The 20,161-nt window shown below is 45.9% G+C and overlaps 1 protein-coding gene and 1 long non-coding RNA gene across 4 annotated transcripts in view; one reads left to right on the plus strand and one right to left on the minus strand.

Annotated features, from left to right (window-relative positions):
• The window catches only part of MAN1C1 (mannosidase alpha class 1C member 1), a 145,341-nt gene that overhangs the window by 111,641 nt on the left and 13,539 nt on the right, over positions 1-20,161 (plus strand). The window contains exons 10-12 of one of the 3 annotated variants that reach the window (XM_063954174.1): positions 2,832-3,051; positions 11,054-11,192; positions 11,481-11,568. In XM_063954174.1, the coding sequence (XP_063810244.1) occupies positions 2,832-3,051; positions 11,054-11,192; positions 11,481-11,487 (366 nt within the window). In that variant the 3' untranslated portion in view covers positions 11,488-11,568. Of the gene's footprint in view, positions 1-2,831; positions 3,052-11,053; positions 11,193-11,480; positions 11,654-14,592; positions 14,709-20,161 lie in introns of those variants that run through there. The other 2 variants (XM_063954173.1, XM_063954175.1) reach the window with 2 other exon arrangements.
• LOC135033385 (uncharacterized) overlaps positions 1-20,161 on the minus strand; it is an 85,598-nt gene that overhangs the window by 59,605 nt on the left and 5,832 nt on the right. The window contains exon 3 of the long non-coding RNA XR_010228764.1: positions 2,880-2,972. This is a non-coding gene — a long non-coding RNA (uncharacterized LOC135033385). The remainder of the gene's footprint in view (positions 1-2,879; positions 2,973-20,161) is intronic.

The following is a 20,161-nucleotide window of genomic DNA, read 5'->3' on the forward strand; positions in this document are numbered from 1 at the left end:
ACCCCTCCCCTTTAGATTGTAGGCTCTCACGAGCAGGGCCCTCTTCCCTCATGTGCTTATCCTTTGTCTTACTTTAATAATCTTCAACTGTACCACATCCAGCAGTCTTCTGCCACCTGATACTTATTCCAGTGTCATCTGCTGATGTAACTATGTTTATTTACCCTGTACTTGTCCTATACTGTCATCAACTGTAAGTTGCTGTTTTCCTGTTTGATTATTTATGTACTCTGTAATTGGGCGCTGCGGAACCCTTGTGGCGCCATATAAATAAAGGTTAATAATAATAATAATATAGCGTGTATATTATAATCCCCAGGTGTATCTCACACATCACACAGTACAGTATATAGGGTGTATAATCCCCAGGTGTATCTCACACATCGCTCAGTACATATTACAGGATGTATAATCACCAGGTGTATAACACACATCGCACAGTACAGTATATAGGGTGTATAATCCCCAGGTGTATCTCACACATCGCTCAGTACAGATTACAGGATGTATAATCACCAGGTGTATAACACACATCGCACAGTACAGCATATGGGGTATATAATCCCCAGGTGTATCTCACACATCGCTCAGTACAGATTACAGGATGTATAAAATCACTAGGTGTATAACACACGTCGCACAGTACAGTATACATACTGGTCACAACAATGCAGCAGATATTGAGCACTGATCAGGATACTAGAAGTGACACAGAGCTGCAAGATACAGCAATGGCCTACAGTACTGTACTATATGTATACTGCTGGTCACCAAAATTCTGCACTGTCCTACTATATACTGCTCACAATAATGCAGCACAGAGATAGTATACTTGACACAGAGCTGCAAGATACAGCAATGGCCTACTGTACTGTACTATATGTATACTGCTGGTCACCAAAATGCTGCACTGTCCTACTATATACTGCTCACAATAATGCAGCACAGAGATAGTATACTTGACACAGAGCTGCAAGATACAGCAATGGCCTACTGTACTGTACTACTATAATTATATACTGGTGGTCCCCAGTCCCCACAATGCAGCAAACTGAGCACAGATATTTGCAGCACACTGAGCACAGATATGGAGCGTTTTCAGGCAGAGAACGTAGATATTTTCAGCACACTGAGCACAGATATTTGCAGCACACTGAGCACAGATATTTGCAGCACACTGAGCACAGATTACGGAGCTTTTCAGGGAGAGAACGCAGCCACGTCCTCTCCATTCAATCTCCAATGCACGAGTGAAAATGGCGGCGACGCGCGGCTCTTTATATAGAATACGAATCTCGCGAGAATCCGACAGCGGGATGATGACGTTCGGGCGCGTTCGGGTTAACCGAGCAAGGCAGGAAGATCCGAGGCTGCCTCGGAACCGTGTAAAATAGGTGAAGTTCGGGGGGGGTTCGGATCTCGGAGAACCAAACCCGCTCATCTCTACTATAAACTAGTAAAAAAAACAAATATATAGACAGTCATAAAAAGGGACCTAGGGCCTAATTCAAGGTTGATTGCAAAAACAACATTTTCCTCTAATGGGCAAAACCATGTGCACTGAAGGTGGGGCAGATAAAACATGTGCAGAGTTAGATTTGGGTGGGTTATATTGTTTCTGTGCAGGGTAAATACTGGCTGCTTTATTTTTACACTGCAATTTAGATTTCAGTTTGAATACACCCCACCCAAATCTAAATCTCTCTGCACATGTTACATTTGCCCCCCCTGCAGTGCACATGGTCTTGTCCAGCTGCTAACAAATTTGCTGCTGTGATCAGCTCTGAATTAGGCCCTGTTAGGGCTTAAATATGAGAGCTGCTGGTGGTTTGTGCGGAACGCTGTCCAGCAAGTAAAGATTATGGGGGTCATTCTGACCCAATCGCTCGCTGCAGTTGTTCGCAGCGCAGCGATTGGGTCGAAACTGCGCCGGCACCGCAGTGTGCCAGAGCATGCCGGACGCCGAAGGCCGTCGCTCCCTAGTGATCGCCTCTGCCTGATTGACAGGGAGTGGCCGGACCGTGCGGGGGGGCGCATCAGCTGCGTGATGTCACACGCAGCCGCTGCGACCAGGGGCTGCGACAAGCACCTCCCGGCCAGCCGCAGGAGCTGCACTGGCTCATTGCCGCTGTGCGATGCTTTTGTACTTGTGCGGGGTGGGCCGGACAGACATGCAGGGCGGACTAGCCCTGTGCTGGGCGTCCCCCCACATGTCTGGGAACATGATCGTAGCTGTGCTAAATTTAGCACAGCTATGATCAAGTCGGAATGACCCCCTATATGTACTGTATGTAAGATTGTTATTGCAGATCTATGTTGTGTAAGTAAAACATACGATAGAGGAAAATGTTGTTTTGCAATCAACCTTGAATTAGGCCCCTAGTTTTCTCAGTTGCTGTTAAAAAGGGCACATTCTTTCTTTCTGTGCTTGAATTAATGGGCATTAGTATAATGCATTGGTGTTACATAACACATAAATGCGGGCATTGTTTTTTTTGTTTACCTTTCTTTTCATTTACTATTTGACTTGAGAGCAAACTGTCATACTTGAATTGTTTCCAAGTACTCTAAATGGTTTACAGTGATCAACAAGTTGGGTCAAATACACCCGCTATCCTGTTGTAGCGCTCTTGTGAGAGCTCCAGTTATTTTCTATAATACTTAAACTCTAGTCTGAATTATTTTTTTTTATTCACTTTAATTCACTTTAGGAAGCTTTAGCTATTAACATTCTCCTAACATTTGCTTTTGCGCTCTGTAAGTTCCTGCATTAAAGGCCAAAGCTTTTTATGAGTAAAAGATATTTTACTGTTTTTCTCCGTTGTTTTTAGGCAATTGAAGCACATCTTATCCGAAGGTCTGCTGGAGGTCTCACTTACATTGCTGAGTGGAGAGGTGGTGTCCTTGACCACAAAATGGGACACCTGACTTGCTTTGCTGCAGGAATGTTAGCTCTTGGAGCAAATGATGCACTGGAGAAGAAAAAAGATCATTACATGGATTTAGCAGCAGATATTGCTAACACATGCCATGAATCTTATGTACGTACAGGTATGAATTATCCTGATCACATTCATCAATTGCTAAATTAAGTACAGGAGAATGTCTGTTAGAATTTATCAATAACTTAATTTTTCAGCATATGTTTCTAATATGTCCACCTCCTCCCACCAAAATGTCCAGGTAACATACTGTATATATTGGGGAACTGCATATGTATGTGTCCTCATACACCTAGTGCCATTTTGCCTTATGGCATGAGACGCTTGGTTGACTTAGATGTTGCACCACATGTAGCAAAGCGTACTTTTTCTTAAATATTGCATCTTAGTTAAATCCCACATATAAGACTACTAACAGTGTACCAAGGACGTTTGGTGTAAAGGAATTTGTATCTAATATGTATAAAGTCGCAGATTAAGCATAACAAAACTTGGTGGGCTGGGCCGCCATCAGGGAGGGACTGCTGGGACTGCAGAGTTAATCATTACACTCACACAGCACAGCGCAAGCTGCTAACGCCGGCCAGAGCTAAGCTGTGCGATGTGTCATTCATTAACACTTCAACCAGCACTAACAGCATCTGCACAGGGATTGTGCTCTTCTTCTGATACTGTGAATCAGAAGCACCTTCAGTTGGACCAGATTCTGCCTCCATAGTTGCTCCACCTGCAATTCTTTTCCTTTCCTCCCCACCCTGCTCTCATTGGCTGGAAGTAGTGTGCACTGCACTTAAGATGGGACATTGCAGCTGTGGCGCACAGAGCTACCTCTTCCCCTCTTTCCTATACAGTCTGTCCTACTGTCCCCTATATATTCCTGCCTTTACCCACTCCTCATAGCTGTTTCCCTTGTTATGCAATACTGGAATTGGTGGTAATTTAGCAGCATTATAGCACATTTGTTAAAATATAAATATGGTTTCATGTTGGTTATTTTGTGCATGTTGTTAATGCATGTTATCTGCAGTGCTGACTGTACCAAAGACCATTAGTGGTGGCAGAGTAGCTGTCATCATGAAACAGGGACATCTGTCCCGCTCACTTGACCGTCCATGCTGGGTTGGTTCTATATCGGAGTGGGAGAAGGGACCTTGTGACGTACCTAGGGGAGGAGACACGTCACCAGGGGGAGGAGCTACGGCCGAACAGGGTACCCGAAAAGTACCCTCGCGGGCTCGCTTTGCTCGCCACACTTCGGGCTCGGTGGCTCGCTTCGCTCGCCACCTAATTACTAAAGATAATAGTTGGTGGCGGGGATAGTAGAGCAACTGTCCCGCTGGCCTAGCTCCTCCCCCTTGAGTTGTGGCTCCTCCCCCTGACGGAAAAGGTCCCTTAGGCCACTTGGATCTAGCCTCAACCGTCCATGCTGGGTAACAGCCTTCCGCATACGTGACTGGTAATGTGACCGGTCACGTGACCGATCCCGACCACGTGACTGTCCTGTTCATCCTAATATCATCTCTATGGCTGACGGGTGGACGCGGGTCGGGGCCGGGATTGGCCGCCGGGAGCCTCCAACTACGTCACATGAGATACCATGTGATGAAACTGACCTATCAATTGAATGAGTTATCTACATGTTTACTATTCTAATATAACGCTGATCACGTGATCAGAACTGTTTAATAACTAAATAAAAAATACATCTCTTTTGATATTACTATCCAGCCAGTTGTAAATAGTTCTCTTATAAATATAACCCTACCTTTGTTCCTAAGTTATTGCATTCATGAATGTATTATTTGTTGAGTTAATTCAGTTATTAACAAGCAACCAATTGGATATGGACTTTGTCACCCTATATCATATATAAAGGGGATAGGGATAGTTACCACCTACCTTTGACAAAGCTGCCTGGAGCAGTGAAATGCGTCAGAAGCAGGTATTTTTGCAGCTACTATAGAGACCTTTTATTCCCTCATGCTCCATCTGGTACCAGGTTGGCGAATATTGGACACCAAAACTTTTGGCAACGTATGAGGCTGAACCAGCTATCTTGTGGACCAGGGATACTGACAACACTGCGTGGAGCCTCATTGCTCATAAGGACCACTGCTACGGAATCCTAAAGCTTTGGAACACATAGCCGGTAACACCATAATCATTGGATGGTTACACACTCAATTGCCTAATATCATAACCTGTCCAGTCGTCTAAAGGGATATGGTCATATTTCAATTGCTGCTCACACCTATTTCTCTGACGTCCTAAGTGGATGCTGGGGACTCCGTCAGGACCATGGGGATTAGCGGCTCCGCAGGAGACAGGGCACAAAAGTAAAAGCTTTAGGATCAGGTGGTGTGCACTGGCTCCTCCCCCTATGACCCTCCTCCAAGCCTCAGTTAGATTTTTGTGCCCGGCCGAGAAGGGTGCAATCTAGGTGGCTCTCCTAAAGAGCTGCTTAGAGTAAAAGTTTGTTAGGTTTTTTATTTTCAGTGAGTCCTGCTGGCAACAGGCTCACTGCTATGAGGGACTTAGGGGAGAGAAGTGAACTCACCTGCGTGCAGGATGGATTGGCTTCTTAGGCTACTGGACACCATTAGCTCCAGAGGGAGTCGGAACACAGGTCTCACCCTGGGGTTCGTCCCGGAGCCGCGCCGCCGACCCCCCTTGCAGATGCCGAAAAGTGAAGGTCCAGAAATGGCGGCAGAAGACTCTTCAGTCTTCATAAGGTAGCGCACAGCACTGCAGCTGTGCGCCATTGTTGTCAGCACACTTCATAGCAGCGGTCACTGAGGGTGCAGGGCGCTGGGGGGGGCGCCCTGGGCAGCAATGATAGTACCTTATTCTGGCTAAAAATACATCACATATAGCCCCTGGGGGCTATATGGATGTATTTAACCCCTGCCAGGTCTCAGAAAAACGGGAGAAGAAGCCCGCCGAAAAGGGGGCGGGGCCTATTCTCCTCAGCACACAGCGCCATTTTCCCTCACAGAAATGCTGGTGGGAAGGCTCCCAGGCTCTCCCCTGCACTGCACTACAGAAACAGGGTTAAAACAGAGAGGGGGGGCACTTATTTGGCGATATGTATATATATATATATTAAAATGCTATAAGGGAAAAACACTTATATAAAGGTTGTCCCTGTATAATTATAGCGTTTTTGGTGTGTGCTGGCAAACTCTCCCTCTGTCTCCCCAAAGGGCTAGTGGGGTCCTGTCCTCTATCAGAGCATTCCCTGTGTGTGTGCTGTGTGTCGGTACGTGTGTGTCGACATGTATGAGGACGATGTTGGTGAGGAGGCGGAGCAATTGCCTGAAATGGTGATGTCACTCTCTAGGGAGTCGACACCGGAATGGATGGCTTATTTAAGGAATTACGTAATAATGTCAACACGCTGCAAGGTCGGTTGACGACATGAGACGGCCGGCAAACAAATTAGTACCTGTCCAGGCGTCTCAAACACCGTCAGGGGCTGTAAAACGCTCATTTACCTCAGTCGGTCGACACAGACACAGACACTGACTCCAGTGTCGACGGTGAAGAAACAAACGTATTTTCCTTTAGGGCCACACGTTACATGTTAAGGGCAATGAAGGAGGTGTTACATATTTCTGATACTACAAGTACCACAAGAAGGGTATTATGTGGGGTGTGAAAAAACTACCTGTAGTTTTCCTGAATCAGATAAATTAAATGAAGTGTGTGATGATGCGTGGGTTTCCCCCGATAGAAAATTATTGGCGGTATACCCTTTCCCGCCAGAAGTTAGGGCGCGTTGGGAAACACCCTTTAGGGTGGATAAGGCGCTCACACGCTTATCAAAACAAGTGGCGGTACCGTCTCCAGATAGGGCCGCCCTCAAGGAGCCAGCTGAGAGTCTGGAAAATATCCTAAAAAGGTATATACACACATACTGGTGTTATACTGCGACCAGCGATCGCCTCAGCCTGGATGTGCAGCGCTGGGGTGGCTTGGTCGGATTCCCTGACTGAAAATATTGATACCCTTGACAGGGACAGTATTTTATTGACTATAGAGCATTTAAAGGATGCATTTCTATATATGCGAGATGCACAGAGGGATATTTGCACTCTGGCATCAAGAGTAAGTGCGATGTCCATATCTGCCAGAAGATGTTTATGGACACGACAGTGGTCAGGTGATGCAGATTCCAAACGGCACATGGAAGTATTGCCGTATAAAGGGGAGGAGTTATTTGGGGTCGGTCCATCGGACCTGGTGGCCTCGGCAACAGCTGGAAAATCCACCTTTTTTACCCCAAATCACATCTCAGCAGAAAAAGACACCGTCTTTTCAGCCTCAGTCCTTTCGTCCCCATAAGGGCAAGCGGGCAAAAGGCCAGTCATATCTGCCCAGGGATAGAGGAAAGGGAAGAAGACTGCAGCAGGCAGCCCATTCCCAGGAACAGAAGCCCTCCACAGCTTCTGCCAAGTCCTCAGCATGACGCTGGGGCCGTACAAGCGGACTCAAGTGCGGTGGGGGGTCGTCTCAAGAGTTTCAGCGCGTAGTGGGCTCACTCGCAAGTGGACCCCTGGATCCTACAAGTAGTATCCCAGGGGTACAGACTGGAAATTCGAGACGTCTCCCCCTCGCAGGCTCCTGATGTCTGCTTTTCCAACGTCTTCCTCCGACAGGGAGGCAGTATTGGAAACAATTCACAAGCTGTATTCCCAGCAGGTGATAATCAAAGTACCCCTCCTACAACAAGGAAAGGGGTATTATTCCACACTATATTGTGGTACTGAAGCCAGACGGCTCGGTGAGACCTATTCTAAATGGGAAATCTTTGAACACTTACATACAAAGGTTCAAATCAAGATGGAGTCACTCAGAGCAGTGATAGCGAACCAGGAAGAAGGGGACTATATGGTGTCCCTGGACATCAAGGATGCTTACCTCCATGTCCCAAATTGCCCTTCTCACCAAGGGTACCTCAGGTTCGTGGTACGGAACTGTCACTATCAGTTTCAGACGCTGCCGTTTGGATTGTCCACGGCACCCCGGGTCTTTACCAAAGTAATGGCCGAAATGATGATTCTTCTTCAAAGAAAAGGCGTCTTAATTATCCCTTACTTGGACGATCTCCTGATAAGGGCAAGGTCCAGAGAACAGTTGGAAGTCGGAGTAGCACTATCTCAAGTAGTTCTACGACAGCACGGGTGGATTCTAAATATCCAAAATCGCAGCCGTTTCCGACGACACGTCTGCTGTTCCTAGGGATGGTTCTGGACACAGTCCAGAAAAAGGTGTTTCTCCCGGAGGAGAAAGCCAGGGAGTTATCCGAGCTAGTCAGGAACCTCCTAAAACCAGGAAAAGTGTCAGTGCATCATTGCACAAGAGTCCTGGGAAAAATGGTGGCTTATTACGAAGCGATTCCATTCGGCAGATTCCACGCAAGAACTTTTCAGTGGGATCTGCTGGACAAATGGTCCGGATCGCATTTTCAGATGCATCAGCGGATAACCCTATCTCCAAGGACAAGGGTGTCTCTCCTGTGGTGGTTACAGAGTGCTCATCTTCTAGAGGGCCGCAGATTCGGCATTCAGGATTGGATGCTGGTGACCACGAAGGCCAGCCTGAGAGGCTGGGGAGCAGTCACACAGGGAAAAAATTTCCAGGGAGTGTGATCAAGTCTGGAGATTTTTCTCCACATAAATATACTGGAGCTAAGGGCAATTTACAATGCTCTAAGCTTAGCAAGACCTCTGCTTCAAGGTCAGCCGGTATTGATCCAGTGGGACAACATCACGGCAGTCGCCCACGTAAACAGACAGGGCGGCACAAGAAGCAGGAGGGCAATGGCAGAAACTGCAAGGATTTTTCGCTGGGCGGAAAATCATGTGATAGCACTGTCAGCAGTGTTCATTCCGGGAGTGGGCAACTGGGAAGCAGACTTCCTCAGCAGGCACAACCTCCACCCGGGAGAGTGGGGACTTCATCGGGAAGTCTTCCACATGATTGTGGACCGTTGGAAACCAAAGGTGGACATGATGGCGTCCCGCCTGAACAAAAAACTGGACAAGTATTGCGCCAGGTCAAAAGACCCTCAGGCAATAGCTGTGGACGTTCTGGTAACACCGTGGGTGTACCAGTCGGTGTATGTCTTCCCTCCTCTGCTTCTCATACCCAAGGTATTGAGAATTATAAGACGTAGAGGAGTAAGAACTATACTCGTGGCTCCGGATTGGCCAAGAAGGACTTGGTACCCGGAACTTCAAGAGATGCTCACAGAGGACTCATGGCCTCTGCCGCTAAGAAGGGACTTGCTTCAGCAAGTACCATGTCTGTTCCAAGACTTACCGCGGCTGCGTTTGACGGCATGGCGGTTGAACGCCGGATCCTAAGGGAAAAAGGCATTCCGGAAGAGGTCATTCCTACCCTGGTCAAAGCCAGGAAGGAGGTGACCGCACAACATTATCACCACAGGTGGCGAAAATATGTTGCGTGGTGTGAGGCCAGGAAGGCCCCATGAAGAAATTTCAACTCGGTCGTTTCCTGCATTTCCTGCAAACAGGAGTGTCTATGGGCCTCAAATTGGGGTCCATTAAGGTTCAAATTTCGGCCCTGTCGATTTTCTTCCAGAAAGAATTGGCTTCAGTTCCTGAAGTCCAGAAGTTTGTCAAGGGAGTACTGCATATACAACCCCCTTTTGTGCCTCCAGTGGCACTGTGGGATCTCAACGTAGTTCTGGGATTCCTAAAATCACATTGGTTTAAACCGCTCAAATCTGTGGATTTGAAATATCTCACAGGGAAAGTGACCATGCTGTTGGCCCTGGCCTCGGCCAGGCGAGTGTCAGAATTGGCGGCGTTTGTCTCAAAAAAAGCCCATATCTGATTGTCCATTCGGACAGGGCAGAGCTGCGGACTCGTCCCCAGTTTCTCCCTAGGGTGGTGTCAGTGTTTCACCCGAACCAGCTTATTGTGGTACCTGCGGCTACTAGGGACTTGGAGGACTCCAAGTTGCTAGATGTTGTCAGGGCCCTGAAAATATAGTTTCCAGGACGGCTGGAGTCAGGAAAACTGACTTGCCGTTATCCTGTATGCACCCAACAAACTGGGTGCTCTTGCTTCTAAGCAGACGATTGCTAGTTGGATGTGTAGTACAATTCAGCTTGCACATTCTGTGGCAGGCCTGCCACAGCCAAAATATATAAATGCCCATTCCACAAGGAAGGGGGCTCATCTTGGGCGGCTGCCCGAGGGGTCTCGGCTTTACAACTTTGCCGAGCTGATACTTGGTCAGGGGCACACCCTGACTGAGGAGGACCTGGAGTTCTCTCATTCGGTGCTGCAGAGTCATCCGCACTCTCCCGCCCGTTTGGGAGCTTTGGTATAATCCCCATGGTCCTGACGGAGTCCCCAGCATCCACTTAGGACGTCAGAGAAAATAAGAATTTACTTACCGATAATTCTATTTCTCGTAGTCCGTAGTGGATGCTGGGCGCCCATCCCAAGTGCGGATTGTCTGCAATACTTGTACATAGTTATTGTTACAAAAATCGGGTTATTATTGTTGTGAGCCATCTTTTCAGATGCTCCGCTGTTATCATGCTGTTAACTGGGTTCAGATCACAGGTTGTACAGTGTGATTGGTGTGGCTGGTATGAGTCTTACCCGGGATTCAAAATCCTTCCTTATTGTGTACGCTCGTCCGGGCACAGTATCCTAACTGAGGCTTGGAGGAGGGTCATAGGGGGAGGAGCCAGTGCACACCACCTGATCCTAAAGCTTTTACTTTTGTGCCCTGTCTCCTGCGGAGCCGCTAATCCCCATGGTCCTGACGGAGTCCCCAGCATCCACTACGGACTACGAGAAATAGAATTATCGGTAAGTAAATTCTTATTTATTCAATGGAATCATTTTTAGCTTGTTTTTGTAATTTCTAACGTGTTATTAATTTATGTATATTAGTATTACATTGCGATTTATTTATCTAAATCTATAGCGCTGTAATCCTCTTTTTCTAGTCATCATGAAACAGGAATGCAGTGAAATATGTTCAATATGTTCTATAAACCCTATAAGTATTATTTAATATATCAATCTGCAGATAAAATTATGTTGATATTATTGTGTCTATTGCAGTGAATCATGTATTCCATATGACACCACCAGAACTGCTGCATATCATCACCCATCTTCTTCAGCAAGTAATAGCTCCCTCAATAGCCATGTTGTCCCACTCATTCATTGATAACAGCATAAACATATCCATAAAGGCAAGGTAAAACATTGGCTTTATCTGCATCATACACCCAATTGTCTCTTATAATGTCTAAAAACTCCCAATTAAATCTGAGTTACAAAAAGTATAAGAGATATGATGGGAGATAGTTTCCAACCTGCATCTTCATGATCTTCTCTCCATAATACCAAATAATGAACAAACAAAATAAATAAATGGCATACATGTACTACTGTAGGAACTCATTGTGGAAAAGAAGATGATTTTGTTTAGATTTTGTCTTTTAAAGGCTATTGGAATAATAATATAATGATATGTCATTTACAGATACTAAACTTGGGCCTGAAGTTTTCAGGTTTGACACTGGGGCTGAAGCTACATCGACCAGATTAAGTGAAAGATATTACCTATTACGTCCAGAAGTGGCTGAGAGTTACTTGTACTTGTGGAGGTTGACACATAACCCCAAATATAGAGAGTGGGGCTGGGAGATTGTACAGGTATGGGGACATAATAGTTTTACCTAACTTATATGAAATGCATTACTGTAACTGCAACCAGAGATGTATTCATTAATTTCTTAACTCCTCTCCATCCAGCCCCTCAGTACCCATTAAAAGACTTTGGGGTCTATTCATGAAGCAGTGAAAAGAGTGGAGAAGTGAGCCAGTGGAGAAGTTGCCCATGGCAACCGATCAGCTGCTCCGTACAATTGTATAGTATGCAAATTATAAATGTTACTTCAATGCTGATTGGTTACCATAGGCAACTTCTCCACTGGCTCACTTCTCCACACTTTTCATGAGTAGACCCCATTATCTTCTACCTGTGTGTGTGACTTGGGGCAGTGTGACTGTTAGTGGAAATCTGGGAGGGGCAGTGTGAGAGTTGACAGGAAGGCCGTTGCAGTGTAGGTAGGTGTTGGTAGGAGTCTGAAATGGGCAGTGTTAGCGTTGGCATGAAGTTCAGGATGACAGTGTAAATACTCTTGGGATTCTGGGAGTGGCATTGTATGTTCTGGCAGTAAGTTTTATGGGGATTTATTTTTGTGGGGGACAGGTATGAATGTTGTCTGGAGTTCGAGAGAGTCAGTGCATGTTGTTGAGAAGTGATGGGCAGGGTAAATATTGGCAGGAGTTTGGGAGTGAGGTTGTGTTATCCTCAAGGTTGTATAGTTAACCACCTTGGGCCTGGTGGGTCATGGGCCATCTCACATCTGCCTATGGCATGGCACACTAACCATTCTTTTTAAGATAAATAACTTTGAAGTCAGCAGGCGGCATGGTACAAATCAATAAAGCCCCTTACACCCCTTTCAGATCAAAATCCTGGGCCTGACCCAGGATTTTGAGCATGGGTCCAACCCAGATGCAACTGGCTCTTTCACACCGACAGCTGTGACCCGGGTCTATATTGTCTTTACAGTGGATACTTATAGGGCACGGCTTCATAAGAATCGGCTTCATATAGATAGCGCCACTGGTGCCTCCAGGGTTAATGCAGTGATTCCCAAACACGGTCCTCAAGACACCCTAATAGTCCAAGTACCATTTGTGCACAAGCAGGGATATCCCTAATACCTGGACTGTTGGTGTGCCTTGAGGACCGCGTTTGGAAACCACTTTGTTAATGCATGTTGCAGAAGCATTGGTGGCCATTTATGCTGACATGGCCACATGAACCCAACAGAAAGGAGTGCTCTAGATAGAGGAAAGTGTTGCTATATAGTCTGGGCATGAATTAGGGAGCTGGCAGGAACACAGAGTGTCTCTTGTGTGGAGCTCCAATGTGTGGGGTTGTTTTTAATTACATATAGAATGTACAATTTTTATTTAGATTTTTTTTTTACTTTTTATTACTTTTCTACAAAAGTGGAACGAAAGCCAAAGTTTGTGCTTAAGTTTCGCTGCACATGTGTGGACCAGCAAGGTCACACATATGCATTTTATTGTTAATAAATCTAATAATATTTAAAATGTCAATAATTATCATTACTAAGTGATCATAGCGCTGTACAAAATTACAGTGCAACACAAACTATTCAAAATAAAGAGGCACAAACAGACAGTACAAGGAAAAGAAGTCAAACAATGAAATTGAGTGACAGATAAAAATAGAGCTCAGTGACTCAGAGGTAGATGTACCATTATGCTATTATGTATTATCGTTCCTTACACGTGTGGTCCCTCTTCACTGCAATACAGTATCATGGTGAAGCGGCTACTGTTATCTGCAGCATGTATTAATGCACCATTTGCCATTATGGGAGAGCTTTAAATCACCTGTCTGGTGACCTACGCCCTCCAACTTTGTGACTCACCCCTAGCCGGCTCCACTGGGCATGTGCGAGATCTCGCAAGCACTGCGAGATCTCCCAGCAGCTGCCGCTCTCAGAGGGACCTCCCTGTCCCTGCTTTCTGCTTCCCTCCTACCAGTGCCTGCCATGCCATGCTGCCAATCACTGCTGATCAAGCATCCTAATGGCAATCCCCCACCCTCATGCAGCTGCAGACATTAGCAGACACTGGGGAAATGTAGAAGCTTTACCTTCCTTGTACTCCTTTCTACAGTCGCTGGGTAAAAGAAAGTTTGTGATGTGGCAATGGTTCTGATCATCATGGTTCTGATGGTTCGATATATCAATCATTGATGTTTCAGCAATGTTTATGAATAAATTGCAATAAAATATAATTATTTTTTGGACATAAAATCATATTGGATATGTTAAAAATAAATTTTCTTAACCCAAATGAATCATAAAAAAAACGACAGTATCTGAGCGTTTTTTTTTTGTGAAAAAAGTTAAGTGGTTATAACAGAAAATATATTCACAGAAAATAAAATAATAAGAAGTGGGAAGGAGGGAATTGGGGAGGTGAACGTTTGGATGCCACGAGACCATTCAGTCACAATTTTTTATTATTTTATTTGAATGGTTATTTTTTTAATTAGAAAAGTGATGTCTTTGCTCATGAGTGTGACGTCACTTAACAATCTGTCCTCAAGGTAGATAGTAGTTCCCATCACTCATCTGTATTGAGATGGAGTCAAAGTATTTTTTTTTTCACATTCCCCCATCACTGTGGAGGACAAGTTGGACTCATGCTCTGCAATCTTAAGGTATATGTGGAGGATGAGTCCCACTCATCCTCTGCAGTGTGATATGCATTTTCAGAGCACAACAGCAATGCAGCCTGGTAGACAGTCTGATAGGGCAGGGAAGTGAGTTCTAGCAGAGGGGAGCAGCAGCAGCAGCAGGAGAAGGTTATCAGCACAGAGGCAAGGCAACAGTCAGAGGAGGTGACCTGAGATGAGTGAATAATGTTCTAAAATTGCCTAAATTAGGTTAAGTGCAACAGAAACATAAATCATGGTTTGCTTTAGTGGCTTCTTAACATTAGAGTTGTATTTACATTTTGTGATGTCATTACTCCACCAGGCTTTGAACACATACTGCCGAATTGAGAGTGGATTTTCAGGCATAAGAGATGTGTACACTACAACGCCCAACCACGATAATATTCAACAAAGCTTTTTCATGTCAGAAACATTAAAGTGAGTATAATAAATAACATGGAAAAATGCAATCACAGAATACATTGGGCCTGATTCACAGATGGACGCTATGCTGATATGCTATGTTTGTTCGGTTCAGATAGATTTTTTGTACTTTGCTTCAGTTACACTATGCATGTGTAGCAATTGATTTCCGGTGATGGACGCAGTGAGATTTTGGACGCAGAGAGATTGACTATCAGTGTGCGCTTATTGGAGGTAACGTGGGGACTACGCAGGCATGTAACAAGCATTTTGTGGGCTTGCTGCAGCCACACGGCCCTGGTGGCATAGTTCAAAGGGACATTTTGGGCAACCATAGGATTTCACAGATGTTTGATCAAACGACCAATGTGCGACCAATGGTACATCTTTGTACACAAATGGCTGATTATCATATTTTCACAGAACCGCCATGTACAAAGATGCAGTGGCTGCAGGATTTGCATCCACCTCTGAATCAGGCCCATTAGTTTTTTAATTATTATTTATTATCATTATTATTATTATTTATTCATGTAGCTCCAGCATATTCCATTGTGCTTTACAATTGGAAAGAAATTAATAATAAGACAATACTGGGTAATAACAGACAGACAAAGAGGTAAGGGAGTCCCGCTCGCAAGCTTATACTTTATATCCATAGTTCCCAGGGGCGTCAGAACATTTATAGGTTGGGGGGGCAAGATACATTTTCTATTTGGCGCCCTGGGGGCAGAGCCACCAGGGAGGAGGAGGCAATACTATGGGGACGAAAAGGAGGCAGCACCACGGTGGGGTGGAGGCCGCACCATGTAGATGGTGGCCGGGAATCCCATTGACCGAGATGCTGCGATGGGGGAAGGAGGCGCCTGGGACTGCAGTATTGCACCAGCAAGCACCATTGTGTAGGTGAGGCTGGCCCCCGGAACCTCCGGAGAGCAGTGGGGGTATGGAAAAGTGAAGGCGGTAACTATGCTCTGGAAAAGGGGCCTGGTCACTCAAAAGGGGACGTACCCTTCAGTGTAGTGTACCACACCATATACCCCTTATACACATTACACTTCACAATAGTAGTACCCCATATACTGTCTAGTACTGGTGCACCTTTCACATTATAGCACACAGAATGAGCGAAAACTCACATTATAGCCAATGGTAGGAGCCGAAATTTACATTATACCACATAGAATGAGCCGGAACTTACATTATAGCACACAGAATGAGCCGGAATTTACAATTATAGCACACAGTATGAACCGAAATTCACATTATAGCACACAGAATGAGCCGACATTCACATTATAGCACACGGTATGAGCTGAAATTCACATTATACCACACAGTATGAGCCGAAATTCAGGGAGAGTGACAGAGGGTCAGGGAAAGGGACATACGGACAGGGAGAGGGACAGGGAGAGTGACAGCAAGGACATAGGGAGTGAGAAAGGCAGCAGGGTAAAATTACCTATTGAGCAGCGGCGGTGCGGAGAAGGCTGTGGTCTGCGGTGTATGAGGAGGCTGTGGTCAGCGCGGGGCAAAGGAGGCTGTGGGCATTGGCGATGATGCGGAGGAGGAGTCTGTGGGAGTTGGCGGAGGTGCAGAGGAGACTGGGGGCGGCTGCAATGCAGCAGAGGAGGAGACAGAGGGCAGCGGTCTCTATATAAAACCTTGTCTCTGTGCCGCACTCCTGGACTATATCCTGATGAAATGGTGTAGACCATGAAATGTTGATAATGCTGAAACTGGCGTCTGAGTGATGTTTTATTATCCAGGAGTGCGGCACAGAGATAAGGTTTTAGGAAGCTAACACTATTGTGTATGGCAGTGCGGGCACCCGGAGCAGTTTCTATACCTATTAGGAGAGCCTGTAAACAAAACAAAACAAAACAACAACAAAAATAATATATATATATATATATATATATATATATATATAATATTTATTTTAATGTTATGTACATACAGGATATGGACCCCCCTTACAAATCCTACATTTGCCATTGGAGAGGGGGGGGGGAGGGAGTGGGAGCAGGCCGGATAGCCTCTTACCTGTGACAACCCAGCCACAGGTCTCCGCAATGCAGGAACAGCAAGCACTTCTCTCCGTTAGGCCACGCCCCCTAATCACCCGCGAATCGCGGCACTTCTCTGGGGGCGTGAGCCGGCCCTGGTAAGGGGTGGGACGGGCAGCGCTGTTGAATTGATCCTGGGAGCAGGAGGGGCCGAACACAGCCATATCCTGCTGCTGCTCAGTCCCTGCACGGAGCGGAGGTTGTGATGTGCGGTCTTTCAGCTGACCGCACATCGCTCCTCCTGAATATCGGCGGCGCCTCTCATATTTTGGGGAGGGCCCCCCCAGTTCCGACGCCTCTGGTAGTTCCCAAACTTTTTTGAGTCACAGCGCCCTAAGTATCAGAATTTTTTTCATGTCACTCCTAGGCCAAAAAGTTCTTCTTGAGAAATTCAGAAAAAATATAAAAATTAAGTAAATTGTGTTTAATGTCAGTTATCTGGTGAGGGACAGGATTCGCTTCTGTTTGTCCATCTCTTTCATCGGGTGTAGTACGGTATGCCGGCGCTCGGGCTCCCGGCGACCAGCATACCGGAGTCGGGAGCCCGACCGCCGGCATTCCAACAGCGTGGCGAGCGCAAAGGAGCCCCTGGCGGCTCGCTGCGCTCGCCACGCTGCGCTCGCCACGCTGCGGGCACGGTGGCGCGCTATGCGCGCACCACTATTTTATTCTCCCTCCAGGGGGGTCATGGACCCCCACGAGGGAGAATAGTTGTCGGTATGCCGGGTGTCGGGATTCCAGCACCGGTATACTGTGCGCCGGGATCCCGACATTCGGCATACAGAAGACCACCCCTTTCATCATGGGGAGAGACTAGCACTGGTTATTTTTATTACAGTACATTGACCGTATAAAATTTGAATTGGTCCTGGACCACCAACCCAGGGCACCCATGCAAGTGTCCTGAGACACCCCAGGGAGCCACTGCACACAGTTTGAGAATCACTGCTTTATATGTTACATTAGCATAAATGATCAATGCAACATATTTTTTAACATTTGGTACACTTTGTTTAACTATCAAATGGATGATGGAGAGTATGCTAGGCTTTCAATTCAGTAGACTACTCACCTTTAATGTTCTGTATACAATATTTAGCATTATTAACCTTTAGTATGAAATAATAGTTCAAAAATACTTATAGACTCGATCTAAATGACTAGTCTTAATTCATTATTTATACGTTATTTTCTGTCAATTTAGACTCTGCTTATTACAAAACTATTACAAAAACTAGTATGTCTGACCCACCATTCACTAGGTTGCTAGTTATTGTGGCCCCATCTGCACCTCTCCAGCCTCATGCCCCCATTGTCTGTTTTGCCTCATGTCACCCCCTGTGTCTCTCCAGTCTCATGCCTCCCCTTGTATCAGTAAGCACTGACATATATCTTCCTTAATCTTCCCTCCCCTCCCTTTTTCTCCCTCACCTGTATGTCTCTGATCTTTGGGGGTAATTCCAAGTTGATCGCAGCAGGAAATTTTTTAGCAGTTGGGCAAAACCATGTGCACTGCAGGGGAGGCAGATATAACATGTGCAGAAAGAGTTAGATTTGGGTGGGTTATTTTATTTCTGTGCAGGGTAAATACTGGCTGCTTTATTTTTACACTGCAAATTAGATTGCAGATTGAACACACCCCACCCAAATCTAACTCTCTCTGCACATGTTATATCTGCCTCCCCTGCAGTGCACATGGTTTTGCCCAATAGCTATCAAAAATCCTGCTGCGATCAACTTGGAATTACCCCCTTTGTCTCTTCTCCCTACAATCGTCAGATCCCCACGCCACTCGCTCTCATCCTTCTCATTCCTGTCTCACCCCTCCCCTTCTCATCCCTGTGCCCCAACTCCCTCATCCCTGTCCTCCTTTAAAATGTACCCATCACAAGTAGGGTGGGTTGGGTTGTGGGTGCAACAAGTGGGGAGGGCTAGTCAGTGCTGCTAGTAGGGGTACTAGCAGCACTGTTCATGACATCAGTCCCCGACGGATCAGGCAGTGTGTATGCTCAACACACTGCCCGATCCGGCCATAGATATATCTGCCGATCATTTGATCGGCAGATATATCTACCAGTGTGTACCCACCTTAACTGTGTTTGCTATCTTTTCTGGACCTTTGCATAGGCTATTTGTGTAATACCTCTCTCCCTTTCAATAAAAATTGTCTTTAAAATAAATAAATAAATCACAGGTTCTCAAACTCGGTCCTCAGGACCCCACACGGTGCATGTTTTGCAGGTCTCCTCACAGAATCACAAGTGAAATAATTAGCTCCACCTGCGGACCTTTTAAAATGTGTCAGTGAGTAATTAATACACCTGTGCACCTGCTGGGTGACCTAGAAAACATGCACTGTGTGGTCTCCTGAGGACCGAGTTTGAGAACCCCTGAAATAAATAAATAAATAAGGGTAGCACAGGGGATATCATGGCTATCTCCTGCTTATCTTTCAATACTAATCTTGCTGCCCCATACACTAGTATTGGGACCTAAATGAAACAAGTTTGACAAGAGGACCTTCACCATCTTCACATTTTTTCCTGCACCTTCTTATGGGAAGGAGGTTCAGGGTTGCAAAAAGGGATCCAATCAGATATCCCCTGTTTGGCTCCTTTTGCTAGATGCAGGATTCTTGTGCGTATTTCACTTTTATATATCGGTAGGGATATCAAGCACAACTCTGTAACAACCTAATTGCAGGCTGGTTGTTGAATACAGAGCCATATGTACCAATTATTGCTGATGCTAATAGCCTAATTATTTCAGATTATTTTAAATCCTCATAAAGTGGCAACCTAGGTATACTTTTGCAGTATCAATGTCCATATACAAACAACACCCCAGATAGATTTAGAAAACGTTAGATTTGTAGATTAAAACATCCTATATAATAAACGGCTAATGCTGCGCCTCACCTCTATGGGGGAATTCAAGTGTTTTATGCGCCAATGGCCACTAGATGGCGTCTGATGGAGCAATACAAGTGTTGCTCCATTTGGGTGCGCACAGCTTCCGGCGTTGACATTACTGTTATGATGGTCCGTCATTTTGATGGGCTGGCAGTGACAACAAGAATATATTACACATTTCTCTGACGTCCTAAGTGGATGCTGGGACTCCGTAAGGACCATGGGGAATAGCGGCTCCGCAGGAGACAGGGCACAAAAGTAAAGCTTTAGGATCAGGTGGTGTGCACTGGCTCCTCCCCCTATGACCCTCCTCCAAGCCTCAGTTAGATTTTTGTGCCCGAACGAGAAGGGTGCAGGCTAGGTGGCTCTCCTGAGCTGCTTAGAAGTAAAGTTTAAATAGGTTTTTTATTTTCAGTGAGACCTGCTGGCAACAGGCTCACTGCATCGAGGGACTAAGGGGAGAAGAAGCGAACTCACCTGCGTGCAG

Source organism: Pseudophryne corroboree, chromosome 2, assembly GCF_028390025.1.
Source record: "Pseudophryne corroboree isolate aPseCor3 chromosome 2, aPseCor3.hap2, whole genome shotgun sequence".
Classification (NCBI taxonomy): Eukaryota; Metazoa; Chordata; class Amphibia; order Anura; family Myobatrachidae; genus Pseudophryne; species Pseudophryne corroboree.